The sequence below is a fragment of the Plecotus auritus genome, assembly GCF_963455305.1.
Source record: "Plecotus auritus genome assembly, chromosome: 9".
Taxonomy (NCBI): Eukaryota; Metazoa; Chordata; class Mammalia; order Chiroptera; family Vespertilionidae; genus Plecotus; species Plecotus auritus.
The window spans coordinates 68,535,274-68,552,109 of NC_137783.1; the positions used below are offsets into that span (position 1 = coordinate 68,535,274).

At 58.8% G+C, this 16,836-nt stretch overlaps 1 protein-coding gene across 1 annotated transcript in view; it reads left to right on the top strand.

Moving 5' to 3' along the window:
- The window catches only part of NECTIN1 (nectin cell adhesion molecule 1), a 65,387-nt gene extending 49,795 nt beyond the window's left edge, over positions 1-15,592 (top strand). Inside the window, exons 2-6 of the mRNA XM_080688456.1 lie at positions 3,967-4,317; positions 4,833-5,135; positions 5,523-5,640; positions 7,558-7,709; positions 14,283-15,592. Of these exons, the coding sequence (XP_080544582.1) occupies positions 3,967-4,317; positions 4,833-5,135; positions 5,523-5,640; positions 7,558-7,709; positions 14,283-14,830 (1,472 nt within the window). The 3' untranslated portion in view covers positions 14,831-15,592. The remainder of the gene's footprint in view (positions 1-3,966; positions 4,318-4,832; positions 5,136-5,522; positions 5,641-7,557; positions 7,710-14,282) is intronic.
- The last annotated feature ends 1,244 nt before the right edge of the window (positions 15,593-16,836 follow it).

The following is a 16,836-nucleotide window of genomic DNA, read 5'->3' on the forward strand; positions in this document are numbered from 1 at the left end:
GGGGTGACGCTCCAGCCAATGGCACTCCCCGGCCGGGGCTGATCTGTAAATCTTCTTTTTTTTTTTTTTTTTGTTTTGTTTTTAAATAAATCTTCATTCAGATTATTACAATTATTTCTCCTTTTTCCCCCCATAGCTCCCCTCCATCCATTTCCCACCCCACCTTCTACCCTTACCTCCCCGCCACTGTCCTCATCCATAGGTGTATGATTTTTGTCGTCTCTTCATGAACCCCCCATACCCCTTTCCCCCTGAGAATTATCAGTCCACTCCCTTTCTATGCCCCTGATTCTATTATATTCACCAGATTATTCTGTCCCTCAGGTTTTTAATTCACTTGATTTTTAGGTTCACTTGTTGATAGATATGTATTTGTTGTTCATAATTTTTATCTTTACTTTTTTCTTCTTCCTCTTCTTTAAGAATACTTTTCAGCATTTCATATAATACTGGTTTGGTGGTGATGAACTCCTTTAGCTTTTTCTTGTCTGTGAAACTCTTTATCTGCCCTTCAATTCTGAATGATAGCTTTGCTGGGTAGAGTAATCTTGGTTGTAGGTTCTTGCTATTCATCACATTGAAAATTTCTTGCCACTCCCGTCTGGCCTGCATAGTTCCTGTTGAAAAGTCAGCTGACAGTCGTATGGGTGCTCCCTTGTAGGTAACTAACTGTTTTTCTCTTGCTGCTTTTAATATTCTCTCTTTGTCTTTTGCTCTTGGCATTTTAATTATGATGTGTCTTGGTGTGGTCCTCTTTGGATTCCTTTTGTTTGGGGTTCTGTGGGCTTCCTGGACTTGTAAGTCTATTTCTTTCACCAGGTGGGGGAAGTTTTCGGTCATTATTTCTTCAAATAGGTTTTCAGTATCTTGCTCTCTCTCTTCTTCTGGCACCCCCATAATTCTGATGTTGGTACGCTTGAAGTTGTCCCAGAGTCTTCTTACATTATCTTCAACTTTTTGGATATTTTTTTGCTTTTTGCTTTTTCGGTTGAGTGTTTTCTGCTTCTTTGTAATTCAATTCTTTGACTTGATTTTTGTGTTCCTCTTGTCTGTTTTTGGGTCTCTGTATAATATTTTTTATTTCAGTCAGTGTATGTTTAATTTCTAGTTGGTCCTTTTTTATATCTTCGAGGGTCTCGTTATATTTATCGGCCTTTTCTAGGATATTCTTAAAAAGCCTTATAACCGTGGTTTTGAATTCTATATCCAGTCGTTTGTTTTCCTCCATTTCTTTCGTTTGTGATCTGATTCTTTGTCTCCGCATTTTCATTGCTTCCCTGAGTTGGTAAGGTAGATTTGTGTGCTAGGTTTCCAATATGGCCCAGTGGGTCTGCCTCCCCAGTTAACCTGAGGTGGACACTCTTGGTGCACCCCTTTGTGGACTGTGTGTACAGCCTTGTTGTAATTAAGTCTTTATTGTTGTTGGTATCACTGGGAAGAATTGACCTCCAGGCCAATTGGCTGTAAGGATCAGCTGTGTCTATGCTGGGAGAAGTTCGGTGCTGGAGACAGCCTTATAGGATTAGACTTGCCAAGTTGCAGTAGCCTCTGTGCTCAGCTTGGATGGGGTGGAGTCTCAGTCTTGGCTTCCCGTCAGCCTTGCCCTTGAGCACACATGCGTGCCTTCAGACCTCTGCCTTCCCGGCTCCCGAGTCTCCGCCCGAGAGTCCAGACTCCCCCCACAAGAGCATGGGTCCCCAGGGGCTCGCCTGGAACTGGGGTTCACTGCAGTCAGAACTGGGGCTCAGTGCAGTCAGGGGCCTCTGACTCCCTTCCACTAGGGAAAGCCTGTGGCAACCTCCGCAGCCTTTGTGCGCACTGGCGCGCGCGCGCTTTCAATCCTCCGCCTTCCCTGGCTCCCGAGTCTCCGCCCGAGAGTCCAGACTCCCCCCGTAAGAGCGTGGGTCCCCAGGGGCTCGCCCGGAACTGGGGTTCAGTGCAGTCAGAACTGGGGTTCAGTGCGATCGGGGGCTTCCTTCCCCCTTCCGCCAGAGAAAGTCAGCCAGGCTCTCAGCCGCCCTTCCCTCTGCGCGCACAAAGACCCTTTGCCGTACCTCCAATTCTCTGTGAGCTTTTCTCTTTCCTTCTAGTTGTAGAATTTTCACTCAGCCAGCTTTCCTGTGGTTCTGGATGGTGTCCGTTCTGTCTTTTAGTTGTAGTTTTGAAATTGTTGTGCGAGGCAGCAGTTTAGGTGTTTACCTATGCCGCCATCTTGGTTTTTGATCTGTAAATCTTCTGTAGAACAAGTATTTACCGAGCACCCACTGTGTCAGGCGTGTGAGCAGCCACTTCACGAGGCAGAAAGGAGCTGTCGTGGATGTGGCTGGTTCACAGCTGGAGGATCGGGGGAGGGGGCTTCCCAGAGGAGGTGGCCGAGTGGATTATCCAGCGGGGGGAGGGGCGGATAATCTCGGGAACTGCATGAGTAGGAGGCGGGAAGTGTTGCATCTGCTCCTTGGGGCTGGGACTGAATTGCTCATATGATTCAAGAGCTGATACATGGACTCAGCACCTAGTGGTAGAATAAATGGGAGGAGGGGGAGAAACTCAAACCAGGCAGGTTCTGAAGGCTGCGCCTGCTTCTGCCTGCCCCGCTGGGTCGGGGTGGGGAGGAGGCAGTGAGCCAGTGCACCCGGACACAGGATGGAACTCTGCGGAGGAGAGAGCAGAGCCACCGGGGTCCTATGTCCCCCAGCGCTTCCTGCCTCCTCAGTTCCTCATCCATCAGACCATTTGGTTCTCCTAGCAGCCCTGTGAGGTGGAGGCCATGGATTATCCGCCCCATCTGCAAGAGGAGGGAACCCAGGTCCGACAAAGTGAAGCGGCTAGTGGCATTCGGCTGGGCTGGGCTCAAGAGCAGTGTATTCAACCCTCATTGGAAATGGAAAATGAACTCTGGCTGGTGTGGCTCAGTGGATAGAGCATTGGCCTGCAGGCTGAAGGGTCCCGGGTTCAATTCCAGTCAAGGGCATGTATGTTGGTTGCAGGCTCCTCCCTGGCCCTCGTCGGGGCTTGTGGAAAACAACCAATCAATGTGTCTCTACATTGATGTTTCTCTGTCTCTCCCTCTCCCTTCACGCTCTCTAAAAATCAATGGAAAAATGTTCTCGGGTGAGGATTAACCAAAAAATTAAAAATTGAGGGTGTGGACAGGTACTTGCTGCCATGGAGCAATATTGACAGCATAGCACCAGCTGAAAGGCAGCATAGAGCAACATGCAAAGTGTGGTCTTGATTTTGTGGGGAAAAGTAAGTAGATGGCTGGGCAGCTACAGAGAAGAAAGGGAAAGGCGTTCCCACAAGATGACCAATGGTGTTTCTGAGTGGCGGGGCCATGGGTTCTCACTTTTTTCTCAGTTTTTTTCTTTCTATGTTTTTATTGATTTCAGAGAGGAAGGGAGAGGGAGAGAGAGATAGAAACATCAATGACGAGAGAGAATCATGGATCAGCTGCTTCCTGCACACCCCACACTGGAGGAATCGAGCCTGCAACCTGGGTGCATGCCCTTGACCAGAATTGAACCTGGGACCCTTCAGTCTGCAGGCCAATGCTCTATCCACTAAGCCACACCAGCCAGGGCTCATCTCAGTATTTTTATACTGTGTTTATAAAACACACAGTGTTTTTATAACAAGCACGTATTCTGTGTGTAATCAGAATAAGGAGAATATGCCCGGCCGGCGTGGCTCAGTGGTTGAGTGTCGACCTATGAACCAGGAGCTCAGGGCACATGTCCAGGTTGGGGTCTCGATCGCCAGTGTGGGGCTTGCAGGAGGCAGCCGATCAATGATTCTCTCTCATCATTTATGTTTCTCTGTCTCCCTTCCTCCCTGAAACCAATAAAAATATATTTTGAGAAAAGAATAAGGAGAGTGTGGCTGCCGGGAAAGAAGACAGTCGCGGGAGCTGGGTGGAGGGTGTGCCTGGCACTGACCCCCCTGCCGCCCGCCCCCCCCCTCACCCAGGTGCCCATGCCCAGATGGTGCAGGTGAACGACTCCATGTCCGGGTTCATTGGCACCGATGTGGTGCTGCACTGCAGCTTCGCCAACCCGCTGCCCGGCGTGAAGATCACCCAGGTCACCTGGCAGAAAGCGACCAACGGCTCCAAGCAGAACGTGGCCATCTTCAACCCGGCCATGGGCGTCTCGGTGCTGGCCCCCTACCGCGAGCGCGTGCAGTTCCTGCGGCCCTCCTTCACTGATGGCACCATCCGCCTCTCCCGCCTCGAGCTGGACGACGAGGGCGTCTACATCTGCGAGTTCGCCACCTTCCCTGCGGGCAATCGAGAGAGCCAGCTGAACCTGACCGTGATGGGTGAGCTGCCACCTCCCGCCCGCGTGCACAGGGCCTGGGCTGGGGTGTGGCCTCCGTGTGTTTCAGGGGCCCCAAACACTCTCCTTCTGTTGGCGAGCTCCCAGGGCTCCAGGCCTGGCACCTCCAGTCCCTCTGGCCTGGCTGCCCACAGTTCCTAGGGGTTGGGGACAGGGCCTCAGCTCTGGACAGAGCTGAGGGTCAGTGTTCAGGCTGCAGCCCCACTGTGGGGCCCCTGGTGGGTGGCAGGAGGCGTGCAGAGCCTCAGACTCCCTGGGAAAGAGAGGGCTGCTGGAGCCATGGCCTGGATCATGGCACGCCTCCCAGAAGGCCTGGGCCTGCCCGAGGGGGTGCAGATGGTGGAATGAGGTCGGCCATGCAGAGTCCTGGGAGGGGTGCCTGGGCACAGCGATGGGACAGCCACGGAGACCTGAGCAAGGCCAGGCAAGGGCATCCCCGCCCGGGCCTCTCTGACCGGGCATGAGAGCCAGGCCCATGGCTCCCTCCACTTCCCGCAGCCAAACCCACCAACTGGATCGAGAGCAGCCATGCTGCGCTTCGTGCCGAGAAGGGGCAGGATGAGAAAGTCCTGGTGGCCACCTGCACCTCAGCCAATGGGAAGCCGCCCGGCGTGCTGTCCTGGGAAACGCGGCTGAAGGGGGAGGCTGAGTACCAGGAGGTCCGGAACCCCAATGGCACGGTGACCGTTGTCAGCCGCTACCGCCTGGTGCCCGGCCGGGAGGCCCACCTGCAGCCCCTGGCCTGCATCGTCAACTACCACCTGGACCGCTTCCGGGAAAGCATCACCGTCCGTGTGCAGTGTGAGCGGGGGCAGGTGCGGCGGGCGGGCCTCCCGAGAGGGCACCGTCCCTTCCCGCCCCGCCCTCCCCAGGCCTCCCTTCTCCTGTCACCCTCCCGGCCCCCTTTCTTCCCTCCCCACCTCTACCCTTCCTTCTTCCCTCTCCCCTCTCCTTCTTCCTCCTCCTTTTCTCTTTCTGGGGGTGATTTGTCCCCTCTTCTCTTCCCCATCGCCTCCCTTTGCTCACCCTTCCTCTCCTCCTTTATTCCCCTTGTTGCTTCTGTGAGCTTACCACCCCTCACGCTTCCCTCTCTGGCTGGTTCCGTGTCATTGTCGATGCCACCCCTTCACTGTCTGGGGGCCCCTGGCCTCACGTCCTGCTCCTCTGACCTCGTTCTTTTGGCCACAGATGAGCCTGAGGTGACCATCGAAGGGTTTGATGGGAATTGGTACCTGCAGCGGATGGATGTGAAGCTCACCTGCAAAGCTGACGCTAACCCCCCAGCCACCGAATACCACTGGACCACGTGAGTGCGCGGGGCCAGCCCGTCGCCTTGGGGTGCCTGGGTGGTCACAGAGGGGCCCCACCCAACCCCAGGACCTTGAGCCAGGGAGGAAATTCAGGTCTAGCCTCGGGTTTCTTGGTGAGAAGGGGAATGGGCTATGAGAGGCCCGAGTGACATGTTGCTCTATGCTGCCTTTCAGCTGGTGCTATGCTGTCAATATTGCTCCATGGCAGCAAGTACCTGTCCACAGCGTTGGTCAGTGGGACAGACCGGTCAACTAGAGGGGCTCACCTTGTGACCTGCCCCCTCTGCTGCTAATGATGCTGCCCTTTTCCGTGGGTTACTCAGTCTGAGTCACTGCCACCCCAGCCCCCGCATTTATTTCTGTCCGGTGTCCCCAGGAAAGCTGGCTTTCTGAAGCCTTCCAGACCTTTCTCTACTCCTGTTCCTTCTCCAGCACCCCCAGATTCGCAGGGAGGCCACAGTCAGCCCAGAGCTCCTGTGTTCAGAGGGCTCATTCCACGTCCCGTTGTCCCTCTCCTGGCTTCGCGGGCCTCAGGCCTGGCCCTCAGAGGCTCTTTTCCCTCCAGTGGCCCCAGTACCACAGCCAGCTCTCCTGGAGAAAGGCTGTGGGGCACAGAGAGATGGGGTAGGGTGGCCGAGGAGGAGCCGGGCACAGTGCACAGAGACGGCTGTCTAGATTACATCTACATCTATTTCTTTTTTTAAACACATTTACTATTTTTTAAAATATGTTTTTATTGATTTCAAAGAGGAAGGGAGAGTGAGAGAGAGAAACATCAGTGATGAGAGGGAATCATGGATCTGCTGCCTCCTGCAGGCCCCCGACTGGGGATCAAGCCCACGACCCGGGCATGTGCTCTGACCGGGAATCGAACCTGGACCCTTCAGTCCGCAGGCCGACACTCTATCCACTGAGCCACACCAGCCAGGGCTCCACATTCTCTTCTAGGAGGGAGCGGGCACTGGGCCCCTGCCATCACCCTCCACCTCCTGAAACCGGAAGTGCTTCCGAAGGTGTGAGTGAGTGGGGCCTGCTCACCAGTTCCATGTCCATAGGCCGCAGCTGTGGAATCCCACAGGGTAATTGCTCTGTGGCCTTGGGGAGCAAGAGGAAGGAAGGTCCCTATGTTCCAGAAACATCCAGGCCTGTGACATACCCAGCAAGAACACAGAGAGGGAAATGGAACAACTCCTAAGCCTGAGTCACGTCTCCTTACCCAAGTAGCTTGTTAAAATGTAGATGGCCAGCCCCCCAGCGTGGCACAGGGGTTGAGCATCAACCTAGGAACCAGGAGGTCAGGGTTCGATTCCTGGTCAGGGCATATGCCCAGGTTGCAGGCTCCATCCTAGTGTGGGGCTTGAAGGAGGCAGCTGATCCATGATTCTCATCATTGATGTTTCTATCTCTCTCCCTCTCCCCTCCTCTCTGAAATCAACAAAAATACATATTTTTTAAAAATACAGATCCCCAGGCCATGGCCCCAGTGGTCGAGCTTCAGTGGAGCTGGGGTGAGAGCCCAGACGTGTGTGGTTAACCAGCTACGCAGGAAACCAGGTCAACAATCAGGAACTACAAGTATTAGAAAGAGCGCCGGGCAGGCATCCAGAGAGCTGGCTCAAGCTCCAGTCCTGCCACTTAGAGCAGTTTCCTTGGCCTTGACCCTCAGGGCCCTCACCTGTCCAGTGGGACTCACACCCACCTGTGGCGTCCGCATTGTGGTGCAGTGACAATCAGTGTGCAAGGCTGGGTCACAGAAAGCTGCCGATGCAAGCAATGGTGGTGGTTCTCCTTTGACTCCTTCCAAGCCAGACCCTCCCTGCTCACTGCGGAGAAGGCTGGGCTGGGCTGGGCTGGGCTGGGCTGGTGCCAGGTGTGGCCGGAGAGTCCTGACCCAGCCGCGTCTCCACCCGCAGGCTGAACGGCTCTCTGCCCAGGGGCGTGGAGGCCCAGAACAGAACCCTCTTCTTCAGGGGACCTATCGACTACAGCCTGATGGGGACCTACGTCTGTGAGGCCACCAATCCCATCGGCACCCGCTCAGGCCAGGTGGAGGTCAACATCACAGGTGGGAAGCTGCACCCTCCCTGCCCCCACCCCCAACCCCACCCCCACTGCTCCTCCACTGCCGCCCGCCCCCCGCCTTCCGGTTGCTTTGTCACAGGAAGCTTGTGCCTCCTTTTCCTGCATCTCCCATTCTCCGGGAACCCTGGCCTTTCTCTTTCCTCCGTTTATGGCTGTGTGAGAGACAGTCGGGGAGGCCCCAAGCAGGAGGAGGAAATAAGTGCTGTTCACAGCAGAGCTGCTTGTGGTCGGGTGTGAGTGTCCACCTGGGGTCTGCCAGCAGCAGCCACCATGGGAGGCCAGCTTGGGGGAGGGGGGTTGTGATGGAGCTAATCTCCAAGCTCTGTCTCTGGGGTTCAGGGAGCTCCCATGTGCTGAAGGAGGAGGCCTGCCTGGAAGAGGAGGCCGACCTCTGCAGGGATACTGGAGGGAGAGCAAGGAGGTTGCCCAGAGCCAGGGTGGTGTGTGGGCCCTGCCACTGAACTGATATTCTCCCTGCATTTCTCTCTGTCAATGCAGACGAGGGGGGTCGGCCTCCAGACCTTTTGGAGCAAAGGGAGGACGTGGGCTGGGAGGCTCTGCGACCTCACAGGGATGAGAAGGAGCGAGGCTTCCATGTCAGGAGGGCGGGATCTGTAAAATGGGGAAAATACGAGGTGCCGTGAAGTGTCAGAATTACACCAAAGACAGGCTAAGGACAGCACAGACCTACCTGCCTATAAGCGGCCGCCCTCCATGGTCATCTCGACCCGTCCTCGTTGTCACGGGAACGATAGAAACAGGCAGCAGCGGGGAGAGTGCCATCAGCCTAGCAGGCGGAGCAGGATGTGTCTTCAGCTTGTGCCTCAGCTGGTGCAGGATGTGAGCGCGGCAGAGAGTGGCATCGCGGGTGTGTCTCAGGGACGAGTGCGTGGGTGGAGGTACGGGGCCCAGGGCAGGGCTGGGCCAACCTGAGGACCATGAGCTCTGAGCCTGTGAGGAGGGGTGGCCTTGTTGGTGTATTGGGGCCCAGCTGCAGGAAGAGCAGCTGTGGCTACACTAAGCCCATCTCGACCTAGGGCCGGGCTGTCTCACCTCTCGGGGTGCAGGGGGAGCCACTTGCTCTTTTCTTCCATTCCCTGCCGTTGGCCTCCAGGCTGCTTTGGGAGGGCATACCCCTCCAGGCCAGGGTTCAGGGCTCCCAAAGGCTGGCAAAGGGAGGCCAGTCCTGCACCCCTCCCTTCCTGGAGAGAGTGAGCAGAGCTCGGCGAGGCCTCGCAGGAGCTGGGCGCTGGCCTGGGCGCTGGGGGCAGCAAGGGTGAGGGGTTGTCATGAGGGAGCCTGACCACCCCAGCGAGAGGCTGGCCATATGGGGGTACAGACTTGGCCCGAGTGTGTTCACATACGGGCCCTTCTGGCTATGGCCTTGAACTAGTCCTTCGCCTCTGAGCCTCAGCTCCCTTGGCTTTATATGGAGACCTCGGGCTTCTGATGGTCACACCAACCTGCACTCACTGCCTGGCACGAGGCGGTGCTCCCGCCCGGTGTACCTTCCCCAGGTGGCCCACCCCTCCCACAGTGCTGCGCCCCCTCCCTCCAGGGCGCTCCAGGGAAACCATGGGTTACAAGATCTGGGAGGAGGCCACGAAGCCCAGCAGCTTCCTCTCGGCGGCCCTGGTCCCCAGCCGCACGGACCAGCCTGAGGCCCTACCTGGTTTGTGGTGCTGCTCAGCCCAGAGACACGGTGGGCAGGACTCAGGCCACCCTTTGCCCAGCACCCCAGAGGATGCCCAGCGCCCATGAGCGCTCGCTGTTCATCAGGAAGCCACACCAGATCGAGGAGGGGAGGCCGGTGGGCACCTCCGGGCCCTGGGGACAGAGCAGAGGGAAGGAAGGAGGGAGGCAGCTGTGGAGGTTGCTGTCTCCTGGGTCATCCTCTAGGCCAGGTGGGCGGGCTGTGCCCTGGAGATCGAGGGGGGGCAGGGTGGTAACTGAGACACCGGGTGGTGAGCAGCTGGCAGAGGGACCCTGTTCTGCAGCTGGTCAGGCCAGAGCCCCGGAACGCAGCACTCCCTGAACCAGCGAGGGCCCAGGGCCACTAGCTGCCATCCTGAGAGGCGGTCTCAGCTGGCACCCACACCTTTGCCCAGCTGAGTGTGCTTATGCTCACAGCAATTTCTTTTTTTCTTTTAATATTTTTATTGATTTCAGAGAGGAAGTGAGAGGGAGAGAGAGATAGAAACATCATGACGAGAGAGAATCATGATCAGCTGCCTTTTGCACGCCCCCTACTGGGGATGGAGCCCACAACCCGGGCATGTGCCCTGACCGGGAATCGAATCATGACCTCCTGGTTCATAGATCAACATTCAACCACTGAGCCACGCTGGCTGGGCTCAAGGCAATCTCTAAGCAGCAGCCCCCCAATCTTCACCCTGCACCAGCTGGTGCCTGTCACATTCCCCAGGGCCACTGAGGCACAGCCCTGCCCTGGCCCAAGCCTGGCTGGCCTGGAGGGAATGTGTGAGGACATGGAGAGGTGGGAGCTCACATTTCGTTCTCCTGTCTGCTCGGGGAGCAGCGAAGCCTGGTGCCTGTGCAGAGGGATGGAGAGCAGTGGGGCCAGGATGGACAGAAGGTGGGCCGCAGGGCATGTGTCCCTGGCCATTGCACCACCACACACACATGCTTTGGCACAGGATTCTCTAGGTCCCGGGTCCCGGAAGAGGTGGTATTTTAGTTGTTCCTACAAGGATGAGTGCATGGACAGAGGTGGGGAGGTCTCCTGGGGGGAGTGTGTGGGAGGAAACAGAAGGAGGGGCTTTCTCTCTCTGGCCAAGGGGAGCCTGCAGGTTCCCTGAGAGGCAGTGGCAGGGCTGATTCCAACCAAGCATTTGGGAGGCGCTGTGGATGCCGCAAGGAGCAGTGAGGGCCTGCACTGGGGCCGTGGGGTGACAGATCAGAGGAGATAACCTCCCCGGGGTCCCCACGAGGCGGAGCCTGAGCCCTGCTGAGAGCAAGTCACAAAACAAACTGGTGAGCTCCCCTCCCTTCTCCCTGTGGGGTGATGCTGGGGTGGGAGGGGCGCTCAGGGATGTCCCTGATCAAACTAAAGAGGCCAAATTAGGCCCCTGGGCTGGGGGTTCAGGCCACTTCCAGAGCAGGGCAGGGAGGCCCCAGAGTGTAGGGGGTCGACCCACTTCCCATGAAGGTGACAGGGTATGCCCCATGGGCAAGGTGCTTTTTAGACCCAGGCTGCTGCAGCGGTCCTGAGCAGGGGCGCCCCGGGGTCCTGAGTGGGGGTGCCCCTGGGCGAGGAGATGTGCCAGCAGCAGGTGAGCAGCTGCGTGCTGAGTGTGTAAACAGGCCCGGCTGGGCTGGGGCAGGTGTCCTTCCTCAGGCGGGTGGCAGTGCCCAGTGTCTGGGAAGGCAGCTGTGCCTGCACCTCGGAGGACCCGGTGCCCCTTGGACTCGATGAGGCCTGTTTGCGGTCTGACAGATGCTCAGCTGCTGCAGCTGCAGAGGAGGGAAGAGCTCCCCAGAGTCTGACCCCTGGCCTTCCCACTGTCCCTGGCCCGCCACACTGCATGCTGGGAGGTGTAGTTCTCACAGCGTCCTAGGACCTAGCCTAATCTGGTGCCGAGCACTTCCTGCCTGTCTGTGTTGGTTTGGGAAGCAAGTCCAAACATTCTTGTTGACCACAAGCCTCCTCCAGATCCTAGATTCAGACTGAATACCCCAACCCTTCCCTCTACTCAAACCCATCCGAAGCCCCCACAGCAGTCCACCCAGCTCCATCAGGGAGCCAGGGCCCCGAAGGGATGCAGAGGGGAAGCTGCAGCCAGTCAGGAGTCGGGGGCCACGCTGCCCCTTTGTAAGAGGATTTGAGGGCTGCAGCTGGATCCTGCCCCCCCCCCCCCCCGCCAGCAAGCACAGCGACCCACTGAGCCCTCCCTCCCCTCCAAGCTCACCCCTCCCTCCCCTCCCCTCCCCCTGCAGCGATGGAGGCAGGGCCTGCGGCTGCGCAGGACAGCTGGAGGGATAGAGTGGGTGGGCGGGTTCTCCACAGCAAGCAGCCCGCTCAGGCTGCATTAGGCCCTGTAGCGACTGCTCTCTGGCTCCCCACGTAGCATCTTCCCCCCCAAGTCTGTGGGGCTAGAGCAGCCTTGGGCAAACTACGGCCCGTGGGCCGGATCCGGCTGTTCTATCCGGTTCTCTTGCTCTCCCCTCCTCTCCTTTACTTTGAATTTATATTAGTTCACACAAACACTCCATCCATGCTTTTGTTCCGGCCCTCCGGTCCAGTTTAAGAACCCATTGTGGCCCTCGAGTCAAAAAGTTTGCCCACCCCTGGGCTAGAGTCATCTTAGCCATTCTTCCTCTTCTGCACAGGCCTGGGCCTAACACAACCAACACAACCAGGGTTCCCCTGGTCCAGAAAGCTCTCTGGGGCCCTGGCCTGTTTGGCTCAGTGGATAGAGCGTCAGCCTTCAGACCTAAGGGTCCCTGGTTCGATTCCAGTCAAGGGCATGTACCTCGGTTGTAGGCTCCTCCCCAGCCCCAGGTCAGGGTGCCTGTGGGAGGCAACCAATCGATGTGTCTCTTTCACATCGATGTTTCTCTCCCTTTCTCCCACTCTCTCTAAAAATCGTCTCCAAGAGTGCCGAGTTGGGGAATCTGTGAGTCCTGTCCCCTGTGACCACTAGCAAAGTAGGTGCTCGGCACACGCTTGCTGACCAGGTGGCTGGGTGGACGGATAGACGGGAGGATGAGTGGATGGGTGACAGGGGAGCAGGCAAAGAGAGAACATCCAGCCTGGGTGGGAATTGGGTGGTCACAGGCAGGGGAAGGCCACAGGCAGGGGAAGGTCACAGGCAGGGGAAGATCACGGGCAGGTGCAAGTTCAGGAAGAGGCCACTGCCTCGGTGCCCCTCGTGGAGGCAGCTCTCCCCTCGTTGGGAGCACGTGTGAGGCCAGAACAACCTTGAGGCTCCAGAGGTGCTGTTCTGGACGTGGGCAGTGAGGACAAATATTCAGTAAAGGATCATTGGGCAGCCCGGCCGGCCTGGCTCAGGGGTTGAACATCGACCTCTGAACCAAGAGGTCAGGGTTCAACTCCTGGTCAGGGCACATGACTGGGTTGCAGGCTCGATCCCCTGGTTAGGGGCGTGTAGGTGGCAGCCGATCCATGATTCCCTCTCATCATTGATGTTTCTCTCTCTCTCCCTCTCCCTTCCTGTCTGAAATCAATTTTCAAAAAACAAACTAGATTTAAAAATAAAAATCACTGAGCAGCCATGTGGGCACCTGCACGGAGGACACAATGGGGACGGGAGCTCTGCCGACTCCTCCTGTGGAGGGCATGGGTAGCCCCACCTCCACCTGTGACTGGGCACGTCCCCCCCCCACCCCCGCCCGCACCCTCCTTCCCCATGGGCGGCCCTTCCAGCCTGAGCCCTTGGAAGGACTTTTCCACCCTGGAATCTCTGCCCTGGTACCCCTGCTGCCGACAACAGCCGCACCACACAGGGGCCGCCCTCCTGGGAGGAGGGGCAGGGTCACAGCAGTGAGTGAGGCTGAATCAGGGCGTGAGCTGGCAGAGACCCACCCGAAGGCCAGGACATAGGCCCAAACTCACCCTCCTCCTGCAGGAAGGAGGGATGCTCCAGGGCCCCAGCCTCCAGGTGTGCCCTGACCTGCCCGCTGCACCTCATGACCCGTGCTGGCCGTGGTCTCCGGTGCCACCCTGTGGCGGTGCTGGGAACTGCCCCTCTGCCCTCTGACCTGGCCCCACAGGCCAAGAAAGTCACTTGCCCAGCCTCTCTTCCTTGCTCCTCTTCCTACCTTTCCTGCCTCTTGTCTCCACTCTGTCCTCAGTGTGACCCTGTCTTACACACACTCACCACATTAGCATGGCACACTGCTCGCCATGGCACAGGGGCGTGTGCCCAGGTGACCTCTGTCTCCGCGTCACCTTTAGTACCAAGTCCCGTGCTCACACGCCCGTTCCTACACATCCTGGCTGAGCATCTATGCTCAGGGCCCAGGCTGGCAGCACCTCTAACCCCACCTCTACCCCACCGTGCCCTGCAAGGCCAGACCACAGCCCAGAGCCACAGCCCTGGTTTCTGGCACTTGCTGGGCATCTGTGGGGCCAGCCCCCTATGCTCTAGGAGCAGGTGAAGTCAGGGGCCCCCGGGACCACAGGTGTGGGCAGAGAGGCAGTGGTGACATTGGCACGGACTGGACATGCAAGAGCCCACCCTGCATCATGGCCCGTGGCTGCGGGCAGGGCCCTGAGCTGCGGGCTGCCCGGTGTCGTGGGCAGTAACAGCAGCCTGCTCCACGGGCGTCACGGCCGTCACACAGCGGTGGGCACGGGGTCAGGGTGGGCCAGCGCCACAGCCAAGGAGGTAGGCACAGAGGCCCTGGGGCTGCGCAGCTTCCTCTGCCTCGCGTCACACTGCAGCCTGGGAGGGTGGGGCTGGAGTTGTCTATCCCTGGACCTTGGGCCCACTCCCTGGCCGGTCTTCCCCCTACCCCACCCCCTGCCACCGAGCAGACACTGACCGTCCCCCCGTCTCTCTTCCTCCCCCAGAATTCCCCTACACCCCGTCTCCTCCAGAGCACGGGCGGCGGGCCGGGCCGGTGCCCACGGCCATCATCGGGGGCGTGGTGGGGAGCGTGCTGCTGGTGCTCCTGGTGGTCGGGGGCACCGTGCTGGCCCTGCGCCGGCGCCGCCACACCTTCAAGGGCGACTACAGCACCAAGAAGCACGTGTATGGCAACGGCTACAGCAAGGCGGGCGTCCCCCAGCACCACCCGCCACTGGGCCAGAGCCTGCAGTACCCCGATGACTCGGACGACGAGAAGAAGGCCGGCCCGCTGGGGGGCAGCAGCTACGAAGAGGAGGAGGAGGAGGAGGGCGGTGGGGGGCACGAGTGCAAGGTAGGGGGCACGCACCCCAAATACAACGAGGACGCCAAGCGGCCCTACTTCACGGTGGACGAGGCCCAGGCCTGTCAGGACAGCTACGGAGACCGGACCCTGGGCTACCAGTACGACCCCGAGCAGCTGGACTTGGCCGAGAACATGGTTTCTCAGAACGATGGGTCTTTCATTTCCAAGAAGGAGTGGTACGTGTAGTCCCTCCCAGAGCCTGTCTGCGCCCTCCTCCAGCCGCACACCCCCCATTACCCTCCCCCACGATCCTCCAGGACCCCCAGAGACTCACCGCTGCCCGGGCCATGGGCAGAGCCCTGGTTCTGGTCCCTCGTCCCGCCCTCCCCGCGTGTCCTCTCTGTGGCTTTGATGTTGCTGCGCCTCCTCTCCCTGGCGGTGTCCTCTGCGCTGTGTGTGAGCCGGGCCTGGTCTTATCTTGTGCACCTGGGCACCCAGCCCTCCAGGGCCCGGGGAGTCCCCTCCCCACCCCAACACTGGAATGTCTCTGTTCTCCACTGGGAGGGGCCGAAGGGCCTCCCCAAGGAAAAGCCTCCCCCAGATGCTGCTCCCTGTTCCCACGAAGAGGGCGCCCGGCCCCGTGCCAGTGGACGCGGCCGGGGTTGGAACCAATCTAGACCCGAGTAGACCGAGGCCCCTGGGCCGTGGGCACGTGCATTTGGTGGTGCATTTTCCTCATCCTACGTGACCCTCCTAGCCACCCCAGTCTGTCCCCACAGAGGGGGGCCCACACCCCCACTCACCTCTGCCAACACAGACACGGACCCATATACACATGCCACTCGTGTCTGCTTCTGCACACCCCTGGGGTCACAAGCCTTCCCCAGGTGGGACACGGTCCACGGCTGCCCCCCACTTCCTCCCCTTCCCACCCACAGCGGGGCAGCTGGGATGAGACCCCCATGCTTCCCCACTAGGATCGCGGGCTGGCCCTAAACTGCTCCGTACAGCACGAAGCCTCGGGTCTCTTTCTTACCTAGCAAGTTCTAGCAACGGATTCTCTTGGGGTCGGGGTTGGGGGTCCAGATGTGGAGGGGGCACGGTATGGGGGCAGGGAGCCATGCGGGAGGAGCTCAGACTCTGAAGGGTGTGGGTAGCGCCTTGCCCACTGAGGCCAGAAAGTGCAAGGAGGGAGGGGGAGCAGGGGATACTGATCCGAAGCTCCTGCTCCCCACACTCTCCTTCCTGCTCAGCTGTCCCTGGGCATCTAGGAGAGCTGCCTCTGAGCTGTAGGTTCCGAGTGCATAGGCCTGAGCTCCTGTCAGTCACCCACTCCGGTCTCCACAGAGGAGCAAGGCCCGCCCTGCCCCCTGGTCCCCTCCTCAAAGTGCCTCAGGTCCTCCCTCTGCCCATCACTGCCCGCCCCTGCCCCTGGCTCTAGGTGGGGAGACCTTGGGTGGGGAGGCGGGGTAACACCTGCCCACTGGATTCTGGTGAACTTGGCCCAGGTGTCAAGCCCTATGGGATGGCAAGTGTTTGGAGGAGGGGCAGATGGCTGTGCCCCCCAGGCACCACTTGCCCTTCCTTAGGCTTCCAGAGGGAGCCCCCCTAACCCTATTTCTCCGCTCTCTGGTGCTGCTATGGGTCCCCTGGCCAGCTCCTGGCAACTTTGGGCCCCGCAGTTGGGCCAACCTCACCTGGCCCCCATATCCCACCAACCACCCAGTAGCCACGTAGCAGAGATCTGAAGCCATGGCAGCCCTGGGGCCAACCTCTCCTCGGCATTGAGGGTGCTGGATGGAATGCAGTTGGGGAGAAAATTCTGGGGTCTTTCCAGCCACAGAGAAGAGGAAGGGAAGGAGGGAGGGATGGGCTGCTTCTCCCAGCAGGATTAGCCCCCAGGGGAGGGGCTTTCTCCATGTGACATCAATGTCTATCCCATGGGCAGTGACTCCAACACCCAGTTCCCTCACCCCAGGCAGGGGGAAATCTCAGGGGGCTGCCTGGTGGAGGCATTCTCTGTCCCCTTGAAACCATAAGACTGAAAGGATTCCTCCTCTGTCGATGCTACCGCTGCCACCCCTATTTCTCACTTGATGATGGACTTTGGAGGCCCCTGGGCCCAGCCAAAGCTCTGAGTCTCCCAGGACACCTCCACGCCCTCCCCCAAGCAAAGCACAAATGATGGTGCCTGTGCCGCATGCATGGGCCACAAGGGACCCCCTGCCTCGCCGGGAGCCCGCTGCAACCTT